We start from the raw sequence: 17,617 nt of genomic DNA, 5'->3' as shown, positions 1-17,617 counted from the left end.
GGCCAGCTCCCCACGAGAGAGGCAGCAGGGGGGATCTGCCAGGGAGCTGTGTGTGTGTGTGGTGGGGATGCCTGTACCCTCTCCTGAGCATCTTCTTACAGATGGTCTGGAACCAGAAAGGATGTTTTCTCCTGTTACAAGTCACTGGGCCCCTCAGCCCTCCCATGGGTGGCAAAGAATGTCCCTCTGTGACCCCATGTCTGTCTGGAGATCTGTCCCTCAGCATGTGCTTGAATGTGTCTACACATCCGTGTGCATGAGAGTGTGAGCATGGGGGCATGCGTGTGCAACATCCCCTGACTGCAAAAATAACTAATTACTAGCTCCCTCTGGCCTCGGGGCCCCCCATCTGTTCCAGGGGCTGCTCCCCCTCCCTAGACTTCCGCCCTGATTTCAAAGAGGCCCTGGTGCTGTCCTGCTTTCCCTTCCCCACGGCTGACCAAAAAATAAAATGAAATGAAAGTCAGCCCCATCCCGCCTGCACCAGGGAAGGGGCTGACAGGAGGTCTGCAAACTAGCGCTTATCAAAAGCTCCTTCTCAAATTCATTTCAATATCTGAGCCTCTGGTTTCCAAGGCAACATAATCTTTTCATCAAAGCAACTGGTAAAACCACTGGGATCCGATATTGTTTTGTTGGCAACTTGTCAAAACTGTCATTTGGTTAAAAAAATTTTTATAGATTTATATAACCTACAAATATATACGGTGATCTATACCACTAATAATCATTAATAAAGTGCTGCCCCGTGAAGCTCTCGTAGTTCTCTCTCCCTCCCCTTCCTCCCCAAGAATGGGGGGGGGGGAGGGGCAGCGGGAACAGGTGGTAGGAATGAAGGAGACATTAGGCAGTAGGGCTGGCAGGTGACTCTGAGTGGGGACAGGCTGGGGGAGCCTGTCTACAACCCTAATAAGGCAAACGCAGTCATTTAGCTTCTTAGAGACTCCCTTTTCTCAGGGTTTTCCTGGGATCCCCCCCAACCTCCATTCTCCCTTCTCCTGTCTCCCTCCATCTCTCACCCACCCGAAACACTCACATTTCTTGGCCTGAAGCCATCACAGCCAGCGACTAGATCAGTCCAAGAGGTGAACTGAAACTGACCCAGCAAACCGCCAGAGCCGGCCCATCAGTGCCCAGGGCCAAGTCCAGGGCAAGCTGTTCAGTGTTGCTCCAAAACCAGAAAGGGCCAACTAGGCAGGATCCTGTCTCCACCGCCCATCGCCCTGGCCATTGCCCCCACTGAGCCTAGGGCCCCCAGGAAGAGTGGAGGTGGAGACCCAGGGGCCTTGGCTCTTAGAACACGTTCGCCTCTGCCCCGCAGGCACCCAGCGAGTATGAGACAAGTCCGGAGCAGCTCTTCTACAGGATCGCCCACCTAAACCGCGGGCAGCAGTACCTGCTGTGGGTGGCCGCCGTCACCTCCGCCGGCCGGGGCAACAGCAGTGAGAAGGTGACCATCGAGCCTGCTGGCAAGGGTGAGCAGCCTGGGGCGGGGGCTGAGGGCAGAAACTGCCAGAAGGCCCCTTCTAGAATGACGGTTCTCCCCAACACGAGTTGTCTCCCTCCACCCTGTCTGTGGCCTGGCTGTAAGGAGCTGGCTGGCCGCTTGCCTCCCTCCTGCACCCACCAAGACTGGGCCTCTGCTGCCCCCTGACTCCCAGAAAGGCTCACAACAGGCTCAAGGCCATGCCAGTAGTCGGGGCACCCAGCAGAATGCACCTTGGTCCCCCACTCCAGAATCTTCTCTGGGGGTGAAAGAAAGGGGTGTTAGCCCCACCCCCAGCTCAGCTCCTCCAGAGGGGGTGGAGTTGGGATATGCTGCTTCCATGGAGCAGAGGGCTGCAAAGACAGCCCCCTCATTCCAAAGCCTGGTCATCTCAGGCTGACATGATCCCACTGGTCACAGACGTTACAGAGGGCATGCCTCGAAGGAGGCTGTGGGCTGGGTGGGGTGCACGGGGTGAATAAGAACATAACTGCTCTCAAGGGTGCCCCACTGAACCCCTGACCTGGGCATAAGTGTGGCATGGGGGCATGTGTACCCCTACTCTACAGGCAGTGATAGTTCTGAGGCCTCAACCCAAGACCAAGACTGAGGCCACCTCACAGAGCTGCCAGGCTCCCCCATGCCAACCCTGCGGCACGGGATTTAGCCACACAAGCCTGAGACTTCGAGCTTCTACCTTGACTCTGGGCCTCCCTGGGCCCTCCCTCCTGGCCCCGCCTCCTCCCACAGCCACAAGTGTCTATAACCCTGAGGCCCCAAGCCCTGAAGCAGCTGCCTCAGCCTAACCCCACTCCAGGGGTAACCAGCTTCCTTTGGATGAGATACAAGAGGCGTCAGCCCTCCCCGCCTCAGGCTCGGAGTCAGCGGGCACTGAATGGAGGGCCTGCAGCTGCCCTGCTGCGAGGGTTGTCATCCCATTTTCCAGGGGACACTCTGAGGCAGGGTAGCACAGCCCTCAAACACAGCAGAGTGGTGGGCCAGCCCTTCTGGCTCCAATTTGGGGGCTCTTTCTACAAAGCCTCAAGTTTCTTCCCTCCCCTGACCCCTCCTCCCAGTGGTGCTGCCAACCCCTTCTCCTGAACTTATCTCCTTCCAGGAAGGAAAGGACCCAGGACCCCCACCCCCCAACAGACACACACACACACACACACACAAACACACACACACACACACACACACACACACATACACATCCCCCCACACACACCCACTAAGAGGTCCCAGGAGCCAACCCCAGCCACAGGGCAGAACTGGCTCTAGAACAGTGTCTCTAGAGCTCCATCAAACATCCTTGGCAGGCAGCCGGGGGTTCCTCTAAAACTCCACTTTGAACATGTCACTACTTCCTTGTGAGCCTCCTCGTGAGGTCAGGAGGAAGCCCAGCCTCCTCGAGGTGCCAGCAGAGCCTTGGAAGCTTCTCCTCCCGCTCACTGCTCTGACCCTTACTCTGCTGCCCTCTCTTCAGTCACCCTGGGCTTGGGTCACTCATCCCGGAGGCTGAAGGCCCTCCCGCTCACCATGGGTTTCAGGCCCCCGTGCCTCTCTCAGTTCTATTCCCCCTTCCGACACACCTTCCTTCTCTGCTTACAGTCCATTAACAGTGATGTGATAGTTTCTGGTGGACAGCAAAGTGACCCAGCCAAATATATACATGTATCCATTCTCCACCAAACTCCCTTCCCATCCAGGCTGCTACATAACATTGACCAGAGTTCCCTGTGCTATACAGTAGGTCCTTGTTGGTTATCCATTTTAAATATAGCAGTGTGTACATGTTGATCCCAAATTCCCTGACTATCCCTTCCCCCCATTCTTATCCCCTGGGAGCTAATGAATTCCTTCTTTGACTTCAAGATTCAAGTCCAAGCTTCCAATTGCAGAAGTCGCCCCAGGCCTTCACCTCCTCCACGCCTCCTTCCTGCTCCCAGGGCTATGGTACCTACCCCCACCATAGTATTTTTCACTCTAATGATCTGAAGTGTCTGTCTCCCTCTTAGATGGTAAGCAACTAGAAGACAGGGACTAGACTGTACTCATTCTGTGGCTCCTTAGAGCCTCCTATGATACCTGGTCCAAACAGGTATCTGATAAATGTCTGCTGAATGAACGATTTCCCCTCTGAAAATGAAAACGAACACATGGGGTCCTTTTCATCCTCTCTTCCCTCTAGCCCCAGCAAAGATCATTTCTTTCGGGGGCACCGTGACAACACCCTGGATGAGAGATGTGCGGCTGCCTTGCAATTCAGTGGGAGACCCAGCCCCTGCGGTGAAGTGGACCAAGGACAGGTGTGTGCGGGACCCTTTAGGGATGGTGACCCCCAGAGATGGGCGTTGCCGAAGAGCCATGAAGAGAACTGATGTCCTTCCCTTCCGGCTGACTCAGTCATCTCCAGCCCTGGGGAGGCCCTTGCTGGGTACATGGCTACACCCTCACGTGCTAGCCTGGCCTCCCTGGCTGCCCCTGTCGGCTGCCATGGATCTCCCTTCCCTGGGTGGTTGAAGAGGCCATGGTTACTAGATATCCCCAGGAAGCGCTGAGTGAAAACCAAGAATCTAGGGTCCCGGAGCCAGTGCCTTACTGCTCCCAGCTCTAACTGCCTGCAGACCTGGGGGAGGCTCCGGGAGGGGATGCCTGCCATAAGCCGCCCCCACCCCCCGCAGTGAGGACTCAGCCATCCCCGTGTCCATGGACGGGCACCGGCTCATCCACACCAATGGCACGTTGCTGCTGCGCGCGGTGAAGGCTGAGGACTCAGGCTACTACACCTGCACGGCCACCAACACTGGCGGCTTCGACACCATCATTGTCAACCTTCTAGTGCAAGGTGAGACCCTGCGAAGTGGGCGGGGCTTGAGAGATGAGATCCTGTGAGGTGGGCGGGGCTCTGAGAGGTGGGACCCTGGGAGGTGGGCGGGGCTCTGGTGGGGACAGGGATGGTTAAGCGGGAGGAATTCCATCCAGAGAGAGACAGAGAGAGAAAGAAAGAGACAGAGGGGTTGTCAAATAAAAAAGACCAGCCACCAGGGAGACAGACCCTCGGTGGATCAGAGGGGACACGTGGGAGAGGAGGCAGGAGGGGTAGAGAGGAGAATGAGCAGGAGTGGGGGAGGAAGAGGGCACCCCTGTACCCCATCATCAGAGGTTAACCCTTTGTGGTGTGGGCTCCTGACTCTCCCCTCACAGTTCCCCCGGACCAGCCCCGTCTGACTGTCTCCAAAACCTCGGCTTCATCCATCACTCTGACCTGGATTCCGGGTGACAATGGGGGCAGCTCCATCCGAGGTGAGGGGGCCTGGATGAGGAGTGCGGAGAATTCTGGGCCGGGGCAGAGGAAGCGCTTCACTTACTCCCACTGCTTGTCCTCATAAGGCTTTGGAAGTGATGGGAAGAGGGGTGGTTTGGACCACAGGGGAGTTACCCAAGCGCCATGGAAAATATACCAGCCTAGACGTCTGAGCTTTAGAACACCCACCCCCGCATTGCCAGTGGTGAGCTGTGTGAACCTGAGGAAGTCTGTTTTCTTCTCTGGGTCTTAGTTTCCAAATCTATAAAATCAACAAATGTTCTAGATACTTGAACTTAAATATGCATATGAATCACCAGGGGATCTTGTAAGAACACAGATTCTGATTCGGGGAGCTGAGAATCTGCATGTCTAACAAGCTCCCAAGTGATGCTTTGGGGCCAGGGGACTGTACACGGAGTAGCAAGGTCTCAATAGGACCCCTTTGAAGTCTCACAGCTCCGGTTTCTGCTCCCCTCCCCACCCTGGCTTCTAAACCCTAACACAAGAGCCGATGGGAGAGAGTCCTACAACTCACCCCAGATCCTTCCAGTTTTGCATCTAATTGGCGTCCACGCCATCCTAACGGCCAAAAGTTCCCCCTGCTGACCCCCTGCGGAGCCCAGTCCCATGACAGCTGTTGGGGGACCCCAGGCCCCGCCCTGCCCCTCCTGAGCCAGGCAAACCTCCCGGCCAGGCTTCGTGCTGCAGTACTCGGTGGACAACAGTGAGGAGTGGAAGGATGTGTTCGTCAGCTCGAGCGAGCGGTCCTTCAGGCTGGACAGCCTCAAGTGCGGCACGTGGTACAAGGTGAAGCTGGCGGCCAAAAACAGCGTAGGCTCCGGGCGCATCAGTGAGATCATTGAGGCCAAGACCCACGGGCGGGGTAAGGCCGGGGACAGGGTGGCAGGTGCTGGGATGGGGTAGAAGGGCACAGGGAAGCACAGAGACTCCAGGGAGACCCCACCTAGTTCCATCGCTGCAGCATCTGGACAAATCATAGTAGGAAAAACTGGCCCCACTTCCCTGCAAGGGGTGGCAGACAGATGGCTCACCTCTTCCTTTTTCCTGCCTCTGTCTTCCTCCTGGACCAGGCCTTGCTCTCCTTGTCCATCTCCCTCTCCTCTTCTTCCTCCTCCTCTGTCCCCTGGAGCATCCCTACTCCCATCCACACCTCCCACTGATCCCCCGGAACCACTGCAGTCCCAGCCGCCCCAGGGAAATCCTTCCCAGTCTCTCTAACCTCTGTCTCTCCCTCTGGCCCCCCAGAGCCCTCCTTCAGCAAAGACCAGCACCTCTTCACCCACATCAACTCCACGCATGCTCGGCTTAACCTGCAGGGCTGGAACAACGGGGGCTGCCCCATCACCGCCATCATGCTGGAGTACCGGCCCAAGGGCACCTGGGCCTGGCAGGGCCTGCGCGCCAACAGCTCCGGGGAGGTGTTTCTGACCGAGCTGCGGGAGGCCACGTGGTACGAGCTGCGCATGAGGGCTTGCAACAGCGCTGGCTGCGGCAACGAGACCGCCCAGTTTGCCACCCTGGACTACGATGGCAGTGAGTCGGCAAGGGCGGGCGGGGGCTGCTGCCGGGGAAGCTGGCCGAGAGGCAGACACGTAAAGAGATAGACAAGCAAATTGAAAAGAGGTATGACTCTAGTCAGGGACAAAGGCAGATGGGTGAGTAAGCAAGCAAAGGACAGGCAAAAGGAGCAGCAGACAAGTAGGCAGATAAGTGGGATGCACCTGTGACCACACAGATGGATAGGCAGGCAGGCAGGTCAGTAACACTGAAGACAGAGGATCTTTGGGACTTCCCTGGTGGTCCAGTGGCTAAGACTCCACGCTCCCAATGCAGGGAGATGGGGCCAGCTTCTATCCTGGTCAGAGAACTAGATCCCACATGCCGCACCTAAGAGTTCACATACCACAACTAAGACCCAGCAAGCCAAATAAATAATAAAATTGAAAAAAAAAAAAATAGAGGGTCTTTGAAGGTGCAACCCTTGCTCTCCATTGCTTTAAAGAGATGAGAGGAGGCAGAGATGTAGTTGATGTCCTGCTCTATAAGAACACTCTGTTAAGATGGTCCATTAGCCAGGATGGGGTAACCTATGCTGCAGTAACAAACACTAAAAGCTTCATGGCTTGATCCAATAAAGATTTCTTACTCTCATAATGTGAGGGCTGGCTAGCCACCATTGTTTCGCCATGTTAGCTAGGCCATCTTGAACATGCAGCTTCCAAGGTCACCAACGAGAGAGAGACAGAAAAGACACAGCAGTTCCTAACTGCCCTGGCCAGGGGGTGCTGGACACTCATCGTTTCTATTTGCATTCTGTTGTACGTAACTAATAACATGGCTCTAACCTAACTGCCAGGAAGTCTGGGGAATGTAGCTGAGCCCATGGGTGTTTTGGTGAGCACCAGCTGGTATCTGCCACATGTGGATACCTCACACTCATGCACACACATGTTTAAGGCACATAGAAGGCTGAATTCATAGGGACCAGCTGTCACAAGCGTAACTGAATCTACCTGTGTGTTAAGGAAACAGAATAAAAGTGGCATCTCAGGGTATTTGCTCAAAGAAGGAAGACTTCATGAAGATGACTCTTAGCTGAGGTTTTGAAACAAGTAAACATCAGGGCTTGGCAGAAGGCTCTGTCAGCGGGAGAACTCACTCATCACATCTCCTAGCAGCCCCCAGGGTTAGCAGATATCACCCATGGGGGAGAGGGCAGGGAGAGACTGCAGGGTGTTGAGTGGCTTTTGCCCCCATTTGGGGAAGAGAACACAGGATCCCACTGCCCTGACTTCTGTCTCCTGTGATTGTCATCATCACCATCCCTCAACCTTACCAGCTGGATGTGGGAATCTAAGCCTATCAGCTACTCTCTGGAAATGAACACTGAACTCCAACAGGCAGGAGACTATCTCTGAAAGGGTTCAGGATGATTCTAAAACAGGCCTCAGTTCAGTTCAGTTGCTCAGGCATGTCCGACTCTTTGCGACCCCATGAATTGCAGCACGCCAGGCCTCCCTGTCCATCACCAACTCCCAGAGTTCACTCAAACTCACGTCCATTGAGTCGGTGATGCCATCCAGCTATCTCATCCTCTGTCGTCCCCTTCTCCTCCTGCCCCCAGTCCCTCCCAGCATCAGAGTCTTTTCCAATGAGTCAGCTCTTCGCATGAGGTGGCCAAAGTACTAGAGTTTCAGCTTTAGCATCATTCCTTCCAAAGAACACCCAGGACTGATCTCCTTTAGGATGGACTGGTTGGATCTCCTTGCAGTCCAAGGGACTCTCAAGAGTCTTCTCCAACACCACAGTTCAAAAGCATCAATTCTTCGGCGCTCAGCCTTCTTTACAGTCCAACTCTCACATCCATACATGACTACTGGAAAAACCATAGCCTTGACTAGATGGACCTTTAGGAGTCTTTAATATCATATGCAGTATAAAAACTACACAACCATTCATGGCTGTCCTGATGGGACCAGAACTTGGGGAGAGCAGAGGAGAGAGTTGGGGCTCTGACCTGGGAAGTAGAGATTGGAGTAAGACCAAAGGCAGCAAGAGAGGTCCAAGGGCTATGTTGCCCATGAGACTCTGCATAACGCTCGATTCCTAGGGCATCTGACTCCCTTCCTCACCCCTGTTCAGGCACCATCCCGCCCATCAAGTCTGCACAAGGCGAGGGGGACGACGTGAAGAAGCTGTTCACCATCGGCTGCCCGGTCATCCTGGCCACACTGGGGGTGGCGCTGCTCTTCATCGTTCGCAAGAAGAGGAAAGAGAAGCGGCTGAAGCGGCTCCGAGGTAGGCGAGTTTCTTTGTGCTTCCTCAGCTGCGCTGGCCACTCTCCACTGGCCTGGAGCACTGTCTGGATGAGAGAGGGTGTCCATGTCCCCTTGAAGGGAGCACTCACTCCAGCCTTCTGAAACCTCCTTAGTTGTTCACTGCTGCTTCCTCTGTGTCCCTAAGACTTTGTGCCTGCCCTCACCAGGTTGACTTTTAGTGGTCCACACTGGTAAAACCATGTTGCTGGTTAAGACAGTTGAACAATTCCATAGTTGGTTGGTAAATACATGTTCCCTTCCACCCTGGATGCTCCATTCTCTCATATAGGACCTCTGCAACTTTCCTAGGGCCCAGCCACTAAAGACATGCAAGTGGTCTCTAGGATCTTGCTCAGCTTTGACTGAGCTGTTTCCATGCCTTGTCAGGTGTTAAATATTTTTAGTATCCTCCCCTGTCCCAACACCTGATACCCTGGTCTGGCATGAATGGGCTTGATTTACCCAAGACCAACTAGTTTCTAAATAAATGTCTGTTTATTTATATTTATTTATAAATATAAATTTATAAATATAAAATTATATTTATAAATATATTTGGAATATATTTACTGAGTATGTGCTATATTGTAGATACTGCCAGACATTGGAGATATAAAAATGAATGAGAAAGAGCAACCCATGCCCTTACAGAGTTCAGAGCCAAGGCACAATAAGAGCACAAAAGAGGGGATAACTAAGGCTGCCTGGGGTATTTAGGAGTTGGGTGGATAAAAGGTTGGTTCAGTGGGTGGTTGATAGTTGTTAAGTGGTTGGATGGATGGATGATTGGATGTCTGATGGATTGATAGTTGAATCACTAGATGGTTGGCTCCATGGAGGATGGATGTATATTTGAAGAACAGATGGATGATAAAATGGATAGATGATTGTATGGTTGTATAAATGGATGGTTGGATGAATGATTGAATAGATGAATGGATAATTAGGTGAATGGTTGAATAGATGCTTGGATGGGTTGATAGCTGAATGGATGAATGGTTGGCATTCATTGGGAAGCCCATCAAACATCCAGTCATCCATCCATCCAACCATTTAAAAACCATCAACCACCCACTGAACCATCCATTTATCTACCCAACTCCTGGTGGGTAGATCACTGGATGAATGGATCAACAGTGGATAGATCAATAATAAATGGATGGATGGGTGGCTAGATAGATGGTTGAATGTATTCATAAAGCTAGATTCCCTCTAACCAGTCATTCTCAGTTATCAGAAGTCTAGTGGATTACCCATGTTCTTTGTTTCTCCTCTCTTGTCGATTCCTAACCTTAGAGTCCTAAGTCTATTCAGGGTCCCTATGAGATAAAACAGGCTCCCTGAGTGGCTCAGTGATAAAGAACCCACCTGCCAGTGTAGGAGACATAAGAGATACCAGTTCGATCCCTGGGTCAGGAAAATCCCCTGGATAAGGGCATGGCAACCCACTCCAATATTCTTGCCTGGAGTATCCCATGGACTGAGGAGCCTGGCGGGCTGTGGTTCATAGGGTTGCAGAGAGTCCAACACAACTGAAGCAATTAGCACATGCATGCATGAGATAAAACAGTGACCTTCAAATCCATCCATGACTTTTGGGGACAGATGCCCTAGAGAAGGAAATAAAACTTTGGCTGATGTCATCTGGAGGTGCCCACTGACCACCTACACTTCATCCTCGACTCTCTCCTCTCTCCAACAGATAACTGAGGATAGATCTACCACTGATGCCTATTTCCAACCTGCTGTGATGTCTTGTTTGATTAGAGTCAGTTCAGGAAGCAGATGGAATACTTTATATACTGTCTCCCTGTTAGATAAAAGTCTGAGGAAAGGAAAACAGACCTGAGTCAAATCCTGAATTGGGAGCAGTGAGACCTTACCATGTTTTGGATTGTCTCCAAGGTCCTTACATTTCTTCCCAGGAGACCAGCCCTGGCCCCATTTTAGGGAATTCTCTCTCCTTGCTCCCCATGCCTCTTCCAATTCTGATCCTGCTCAGACCCCATTCTCACTCAGTCCCCTCTCTCTACTGTTTTGCAGATGCAAAGAGTTTGGCAGAAATGTTGATAAGGTGGGTGTCACATCGCTACTTCCTCTCTCCTCCCATTTCCGTCCCCTCACCCAGGGTAGAGGCTTCTGAGACCCCACTATCCTGCAAAACCTCTCCCCCAATCCCTTGTGGCTGCCTTGTCACCCACCTCCAGCCCTTCTCCCCACAGCAAGAACAACCGAAGCTTTGACACCCCTGTGAAGGGGCCACCCCAGGGCCCACGGCTACACATTGACATCCCCAGGGTCCAGCTGCTCATCGAGGACAAGGAGGGCATCAAGCAGCTGGGTGAGTGACAGATGCCACGAGCTCTGTGTCCTGCTGAGGGGGCTTCCCCAGGCCACATCCCATGAAGGGCAACCACCAGTCCTCAGACAGTGCCTGGGGTTCTGGAAGCAGCCCCATCAACAACTCCACAACCTCAGAACTCACTGCAGCTTCTCTCAAGGACTGGGTTGCCTCCTCTGTTAATGGGGAGACCTTACCTGACCTTTCTTAGGTTCAATGTCAGATAAAGACAAAGAGAAATTTGGGAAGCAAAGATGGTGCCCAAAGGGAAGGATTCCTGCTGATTGTGTTTTCTCCTCCAGGAGATGACAAGGCCACCATCCCTGTGACTGATGCTGAGTTCAGCCAGGCTGTCAATCCTCAGAGTTTCTGCACCGGAGTCTCCTTGCACCACCCAGCCCTCATCCAGAGCTCAGGACCCTTGATCGACATGTCTGACATCCGGCCTGGCACTAGTAAGCACCATCCCCAGGAAGACAGCCCACCTCCCAGATGAGGTTTCTTGGGCACAGCATAATGCAGAGGTGACTTTTTTTTTAAAGGAGGGAGGAGCAGCATGGAAGAATGGAAAGAGCACTGGAAATAGAGTCTAGAGACCTTGATTACAGACCCACTAGCTGTGGCCTTGGGCATATCACTCACCTTATCTCTCTGGGCCTCACTTTCTTTCCCTAGAAATTTTGAGAGGGTTAGTTGTTCTTTCTCTCCAAGGGCCTCTGCATCTTCCGCTGAGACGCTGGACATAAGGACAGAATACATACAGGCCTGTAGGGAATGAATGGACAGTCATGAGGCAGGAGGAGAGGAGGTTACATTCTTCCCAGGCTGTAGAAAAGGTGGGGTGGCCAGGGAGGACTAGGATGCTGCCCACTGCCCGTATCCCTGACACTGCAGCCCCCCTCCTCCGTGGATAGCTCTGTGTTCAGGAAAGGCAGCATGCTCAGCTTTCCCAAGGGAGCTTCTGTGGCTGCTCCTGCCTCCTCCCTTGCTCCCCGCCGCCCTTTCTGGTAAATGCCAGCTGCCCAAGCCTGAGTGGCCGCAGCTGGAGGGTGATAGCTCTTGCTTCCTCTCTGCAGATCCAGTCTCCAGAAAGAATGTGAAGTCAGCCCACAGCACCCGGAACCGGTACTCAAGCCAGTGGACTCTGACCAAGTGTCAGGCCTCCACCCCCGCCCGTACCCTCACCTCCGACTGGCGCACTGTGGGCTCCCAGCATGGTGTTACTGTCACCGAGAGTGACAGCTACAGTGCCAGCCTCTCCCAGGACACAGGTAAGCCCGGGGACCTGGTTCCTGCTCACTCTCCTCAGTCTCCCCCATTCCCCATCTTCTATTTTCCCCACTCCTACCCACCAGCATGGAGTCCAAGGCACCAGTCAGTTTCATTTCCAGCTGGTCACTGACTTACCCTGTGGCTGTAACAAAAATGCTTGACCTAACCGAGCTCTGCTTGTCAAGGATGTCATTTTGCTCTCCCAAAATATGATGGAGAAAATGGTACACATGATGTTTGTTGGAGAAGAGGTTAAGGCTTGCTCAGAGGGTGATGCTTATTATCAAGAACAAAAGCTGTGGGCTTCCCTGGTGGCTCAGTCATAAAGAATCTACCTGCCAATGCAGGAGACATGAGTTCCATCCCTGATCTGGGAAGATCCCACATGCTGCAGAGCAACAAAGCCCATGTGCCGCAACTACTGAGCCTGTCTTCTAGACCCCAGGAGCCACAACCGCTGAGCCCATGTGTTGCAGCTACTGAAGCCTGAGCATCCTAGAGCCTGTGCTCCACAAGAGAAGCCAGCACAGTGAGAAGTGCACGCCTCGCCACGAGAGAATAGCCCCCACTTGCCTGCACAGCAACAAAGACCCGGCACAGCCATAAACAAACAGATTTCAGAAAGAATGAAAGCTGTTTTGCATTTTGTTAGTCAACGATCCCACTTTTTTAATTAATTAATTAATTTTAATTGGAGGCTAATTACTTGACAATATTGTGGTGGGTTTTGCCATATACTGACATGAATTGGCCACGGGTGCATATGTGTCCCCCATCCTGAAACCACCCTCCCATCTCCCTTTGTCCCTCTGGGTTGTCCCAGAGCACCGGCTTTGAGTGCCCTGCTGCATGCATCGAACTTGCATGGTCATCTATTCTACATATGGTAATGTACATGTCTCAGTGCTGTTCTCTCAAATCATCCCACCCTCGCCTTCTCCCACAGAGTCCAAAAGTCTATTCTTTATTATCCCACTTTTGCCACCACCACTACCTTCACAGGAAGAGAGCAGGGTCATGTGAGCCTCATCCACTCCATAGTCAGGCTTTCAGATGGCTACTGGGGTTATGGTTAAGGTAACTGCTCAATCTGGTCTCATTTTCACCCTCTCCCCATAAGCCCACTTTATTTTTTATTGAGCTATAACTTATATATAACATTTCGTTTCAGGTGTACAACATAATGATCAGATATTTGTATACACTGCAAAATGATCGCCACAATAAGTGTAGTTAACATCCTTCACCACATACAGTTTTTTTTCTTATATTGAGAACTTTAAAGAACTACTCTCTTAGTAACTTTCAGATATTCAATGCAGTGTTACTAACTGTAGTTATCATGCTGTGCCTTATGTTCCCACGACTTACTTATTGTATAACTGGACGTCTGTACCTCTTGACCACTTTCACCCATTTCGCCCAACTCCCGCCCCCACCACCACCTCTGGCAACCACTAATCTATTCTCTGTAACTGTGCAGGGGTTTTGTTTGTTGTTGTTTTGGGGTGTTTTTAGAATCCATACATAAGTGATATCATGCTGTATTTGTCCTTGGTTTATTTCACTGAGCATGATGCCCTTGAGGTCCATGCATATCTTCCCAAATGGCAAGATTGCCTTTTTAATGACTGAACACTATCTCACTGTGTGTGATTGTGTTTGTGTGCGTCTTTTTAGTCTATTCACCCACTCACGGACACACAGGTGCCTCTGTATCTTGGCTCTTGTAAATAATGCTGCAGTGAATATGGGGGTGCCACTCATTCCCTTTTAACTTTGTGCCCCCCCCCATCTCCCAAGACAAAGGACGGAACAGCATGGTGTCCACTGAGAGCGCCTCTTCCACCTACGAGGAGCTGGCCCGGGCCTACGAGCACGCCAAGCTGGAGGAGCAACTGCAGCACGCCAAGTTTGAGATCACCGAATGCTTCATCTCCGACAGCTCCTCTGACCAGATGACCACGGGCACCAACGAGAATGCGGACAGCATGACGTCCATGAGCACACCCTCAGAGCCCGGCATCTGCCGCTTCACCGCCTCCCCACCCAAGCCCCAGGACGCTGACCGGGGGAAGAATGTGGCTGTGCCCATCCCTCACCGGGCCAACAAGAGTGAGTGTTCAGACCACCTCCCTTGCTGTGTCCCTGCCTTCCAACCCCCTGAGCCTAGGCTAGAACCTAGCCCTGCCTGCACCCTACCCGCCCGCCCAGCACGGCTCCTTGGCAGTGGGGTATAGTGCAGAGAGCAAGGACTTGGGAGCAAGCAGATCGGGGTTCACGTCCTGTCTCAAATGCTTAATACCTCTGTGACCTCGAGCAAGTCATGGAACCTCTCTGGCCTTAATTTTCTTGTTTTTGAAATGCAAACGAGAGCATATACTTTGCATTGTTATAATGAGCATTAAAAATGTTGTCCATGCCTGGCACAGAGTTAAGGGGCAATCCTGGCAGCTATGTCCATGGTGGTCAAACCTCATGGTGGGCAGTGACCCAGACTGACAGGGAACATCTGATTCCAGGGCCCTGGCCAGAGTATATGCCCTTTGAGGTCAGCAGGGCAGGTCTAGGATAACCAGGGGGAGGGAAGCAAGGGTGCCCACAAGTAGACATCAGGGTTACCATGTGCAAGGCACAGGCTGTCAAACCAGGCAGTCTGGTCTGCTCGGCAGCGTCCTTGCTAAGGGGCCACGCTGAACTAGGGGTTCAGGGTCATCTAGAAAAGAGCACAGGTTAACAGAAAGAACAGAGACCTAGGAGTCCAGCAGCCCTTTACGACTCCCCCTCCCCATCCAGCTCTGTGAATTTGGGTAAGTTACTTAATCTCTCTGAACCTCAGTTTCCTCATTTGCAAAATCCAAGCAGGTATTAATGTATCCAGGGGTCTGCGGGGTCTAAATGAGATGACCTAAAGAGTGGCTGGCATAGTGGACAGGAGAGGGGCCTGTGCACAGGGTGCTCACAGGGCGGAGGGATCAGGATGTGGGGTCCTGGAAGCGTGTCCTGTGGAGGCACTGAGAGAAAGGAGGAACATTCTGCCTGGAGAAGACAGGATGGAGGAGAGGGATGCGGAAACGAAGCGGAGTCAGACGTCTGAACGGAGGCTTGGGAAAGGGAGGAGGCCGGCTCTGGTGGCCTTCAGAGGACAGAATCAGGTTGAATGTGGCGAATTGACAAGGATTGACATTCCTTTCCTTCTCAGGGTATAGAAAAGCTTTCTAACAGCCAGAGCTTTTGGATGACCATGTTTGGAAAATGAGCCCACCCACAGCTGAAGCTGATCAGTTATAGTGAACAATTAACAATAGGGATCAATCTATTGAGCAACACCGTGCCGCTGTATTGCAGCCTTTTCCCTGTGTGTGTTAGTCGCTCAGTCATGTCCAACTCTTTGCGATCCCCATGGACTGACTATAGCTCTCCAGGCTCCTCTGTCCATGGAATTCTCCAGGCAAGAATACTGGAATGGGTTGCCCATTTCCTTCTCCAGGGGATCCTCCCGACCCAGGAATTGAACCTGGGTCTTCCGCACTGCAGGCAGATTCTTTACGCCTGAGCCACCAGGGAAGCCCAACACAGGAAATTTGACTCAACACAGGAAACCTCACCCCGCCCCAACATGGGCAGGATTGACTGACTGACAGCTCTTTCTGGATTCCGTGGGTGGTGGTGCATGGCCTTCTTGGAGCAATTTTTCTGGTTAATTCTGATAAGGAGCCTTTTCCCTACTTTGTCTCATTCCCTCCTCACAAAATTACTGTAGGGAGATGAGGTTATCCCTATTTCATAGATGAGGAAACCAAGGCTCAGAGAGGCCAAGTGACTGATCTTTCCTTGACTGGTTACTGCCTATGGGTGGAGGGACTGGCTGAGGGCTGGGGGCGGGGGAACAGGCTGCTTCCAAGGGGCGTCTGCCGCTGACACCACGCACTTCCTCCCTTCCAGGTGACTACTGTAACCTGCCCCTGTATGCCAAGTCAGAGGCCTTCTTCCGAAAGGCAGAGGGGCGTGAGCCCTGCCCCGTGGTCCCGCCCCGCGAGGCCTCCATCAGGAACGTGACTCGAACCTACCACCCCCAGGCTCGCCACCTGACCCTGGACCCTGCCAGCAAGCCCCTGGGCCTTCCGCACCCCGGGGCCCCCACGGCCGCCTCCACCGCCACCTTACCTCAGAGGACTCTGGCCATGCCGGCACCCCCCGCCGGCCCGGCCCCCGCAGCCCCCGGTCCCGCCCCCGCCGAGCCCCCGGCGGCCCCCAGCACCGCCCCTCCGGCCCCCAGCACCGAGCCTCCGCGGGCCGGGGGCCCACACACCAAAATGGGGGGCTCCAGGGACTCACTTCTCGAGATGAGCACGTCGGGGGTGGGGAGGTCTCAGAAGCAGGGGGCCGGGGCCTACTCCAAGTCCTACACCCTGGTGTAAGGGCGCAGCCGGAGGGCGGCCGCGAGCCTGGACCTGTCTGCACCTCCAGCCCTCACACACCAACTTGGCTGGTTTCCTGCATTATTTATATCAAACTGACAAAAACCCACCAACAAGGAAAAAACAACCCCCTGAGTCATGAACGCCTGTACATAGAACTCTTTTGTACAAATGAAACTATTTTCTTCTTCTCCATGAAGCCAGGGCACAAAGAATTTGACAGTACACGTCAAATCCCCCCACCCCACAAAATCTGCGGGGAGAGATATATACCTATATAGAGGGATAGGAGCACAGCGATGAGCTATATATCTATATATTTCTCCCACCTTATTTTGAGACAGAGGCACAAAGACTCAGCAATTTTTCCCTCCTACTCACCCTCCCTCCGATCTAGGTGGTTTTGACAAAGACCAAGATCCCAACTCAGAGACAATGCATGCGATTTTACTGTTCCAAAAAAAAAAAAAAAAACCAGGAGTTGCTTCAATTTGCAGATGCTTATGTGTTAATACCTTTTTCTATGAAAAAAGACCCAGCGCCGTGTGCAATAAAGGTTATGTTTCTATGTGGTCGCTTTTTTCCCATCTGGCAAGGGTCAGTGAGGACGCAGGGACAAGAGGCCCCTCTACCAGGCCGTTGGTCTTCAAGGGGAGAGACTTTGAGAAGCCCAGCTTAAGCTCAGCACGTTAATCTTTTTAAAAGGTTTTCCATTAGCCAAGCTGCCCCCTTGGGCACCTGTTCCATTCTCTGTTCTATGCTGGGCCCTACAAGGGACCAGCTGTGTGTCTTTGGTTTCCTAAACCTCTCTGAACCACAGTTCACTTGTTGGTAAAATGAGGCAACCTCGGTGAGAGCACTGGGAAGCCGATATGGGGATGGGGGCTGTGTTTACTGGCTTCTGTCTGCCCTTTGGGAGAATGCAGTGTAGCCAGGTGAACAAAGCTA

The 17,617-nt window shown here is 52.7% G+C and overlaps 1 protein-coding gene across 1 annotated transcript in view; it reads left to right on the top strand.

Moving 5' to 3' along the window:
- The window catches only part of DSCAML1 (DS cell adhesion molecule like 1), a 366,392-nt gene extending 349,155 nt beyond the window's left edge, over positions 1-17,237 (top strand). The window contains exons 21-33 of the mRNA XM_019975836.2: positions 1,322-1,475; positions 3,678-3,795; positions 4,171-4,334; positions 4,694-4,792; positions 5,491-5,679; positions 6,063-6,350; positions 8,460-8,615; positions 10,679-10,709; positions 10,858-10,976; positions 11,279-11,431; positions 12,053-12,247; positions 14,052-14,363; positions 16,194-17,237. Coding sequence (XP_019831395.2) covers positions 1,322-1,475; positions 3,678-3,795; positions 4,171-4,334; positions 4,694-4,792; positions 5,491-5,679; positions 6,063-6,350; positions 8,460-8,615; positions 10,679-10,709; positions 10,858-10,976; positions 11,279-11,431; positions 12,053-12,247; positions 14,052-14,363; positions 16,194-16,669 — 2,454 coding nt within the window. The 3' untranslated portion in view covers positions 16,670-17,237. The remainder of the gene's footprint in view (positions 1-1,321; positions 1,476-3,677; positions 3,796-4,170; positions 4,335-4,693; positions 4,793-5,490; positions 5,680-6,062; positions 6,351-8,459; positions 8,616-10,678; positions 10,710-10,857; positions 10,977-11,278; positions 11,432-12,052; positions 12,248-14,051; positions 14,364-16,193) is intronic.
- The last annotated feature ends 380 nt before the right edge of the window (positions 17,238-17,617 follow it).

This window comes from Bos indicus, chromosome 15, assembly GCF_029378745.1.
Source record: "Bos indicus isolate NIAB-ARS_2022 breed Sahiwal x Tharparkar chromosome 15, NIAB-ARS_B.indTharparkar_mat_pri_1.0, whole genome shotgun sequence".
NCBI lineage: Eukaryota > Metazoa > Chordata > Mammalia > Artiodactyla > Bovidae > Bos > Bos indicus.
The sequence above is the reverse complement of the archived record's forward strand: the minus strand, read 5'-3'. Positions and strand labels throughout refer to the sequence as shown.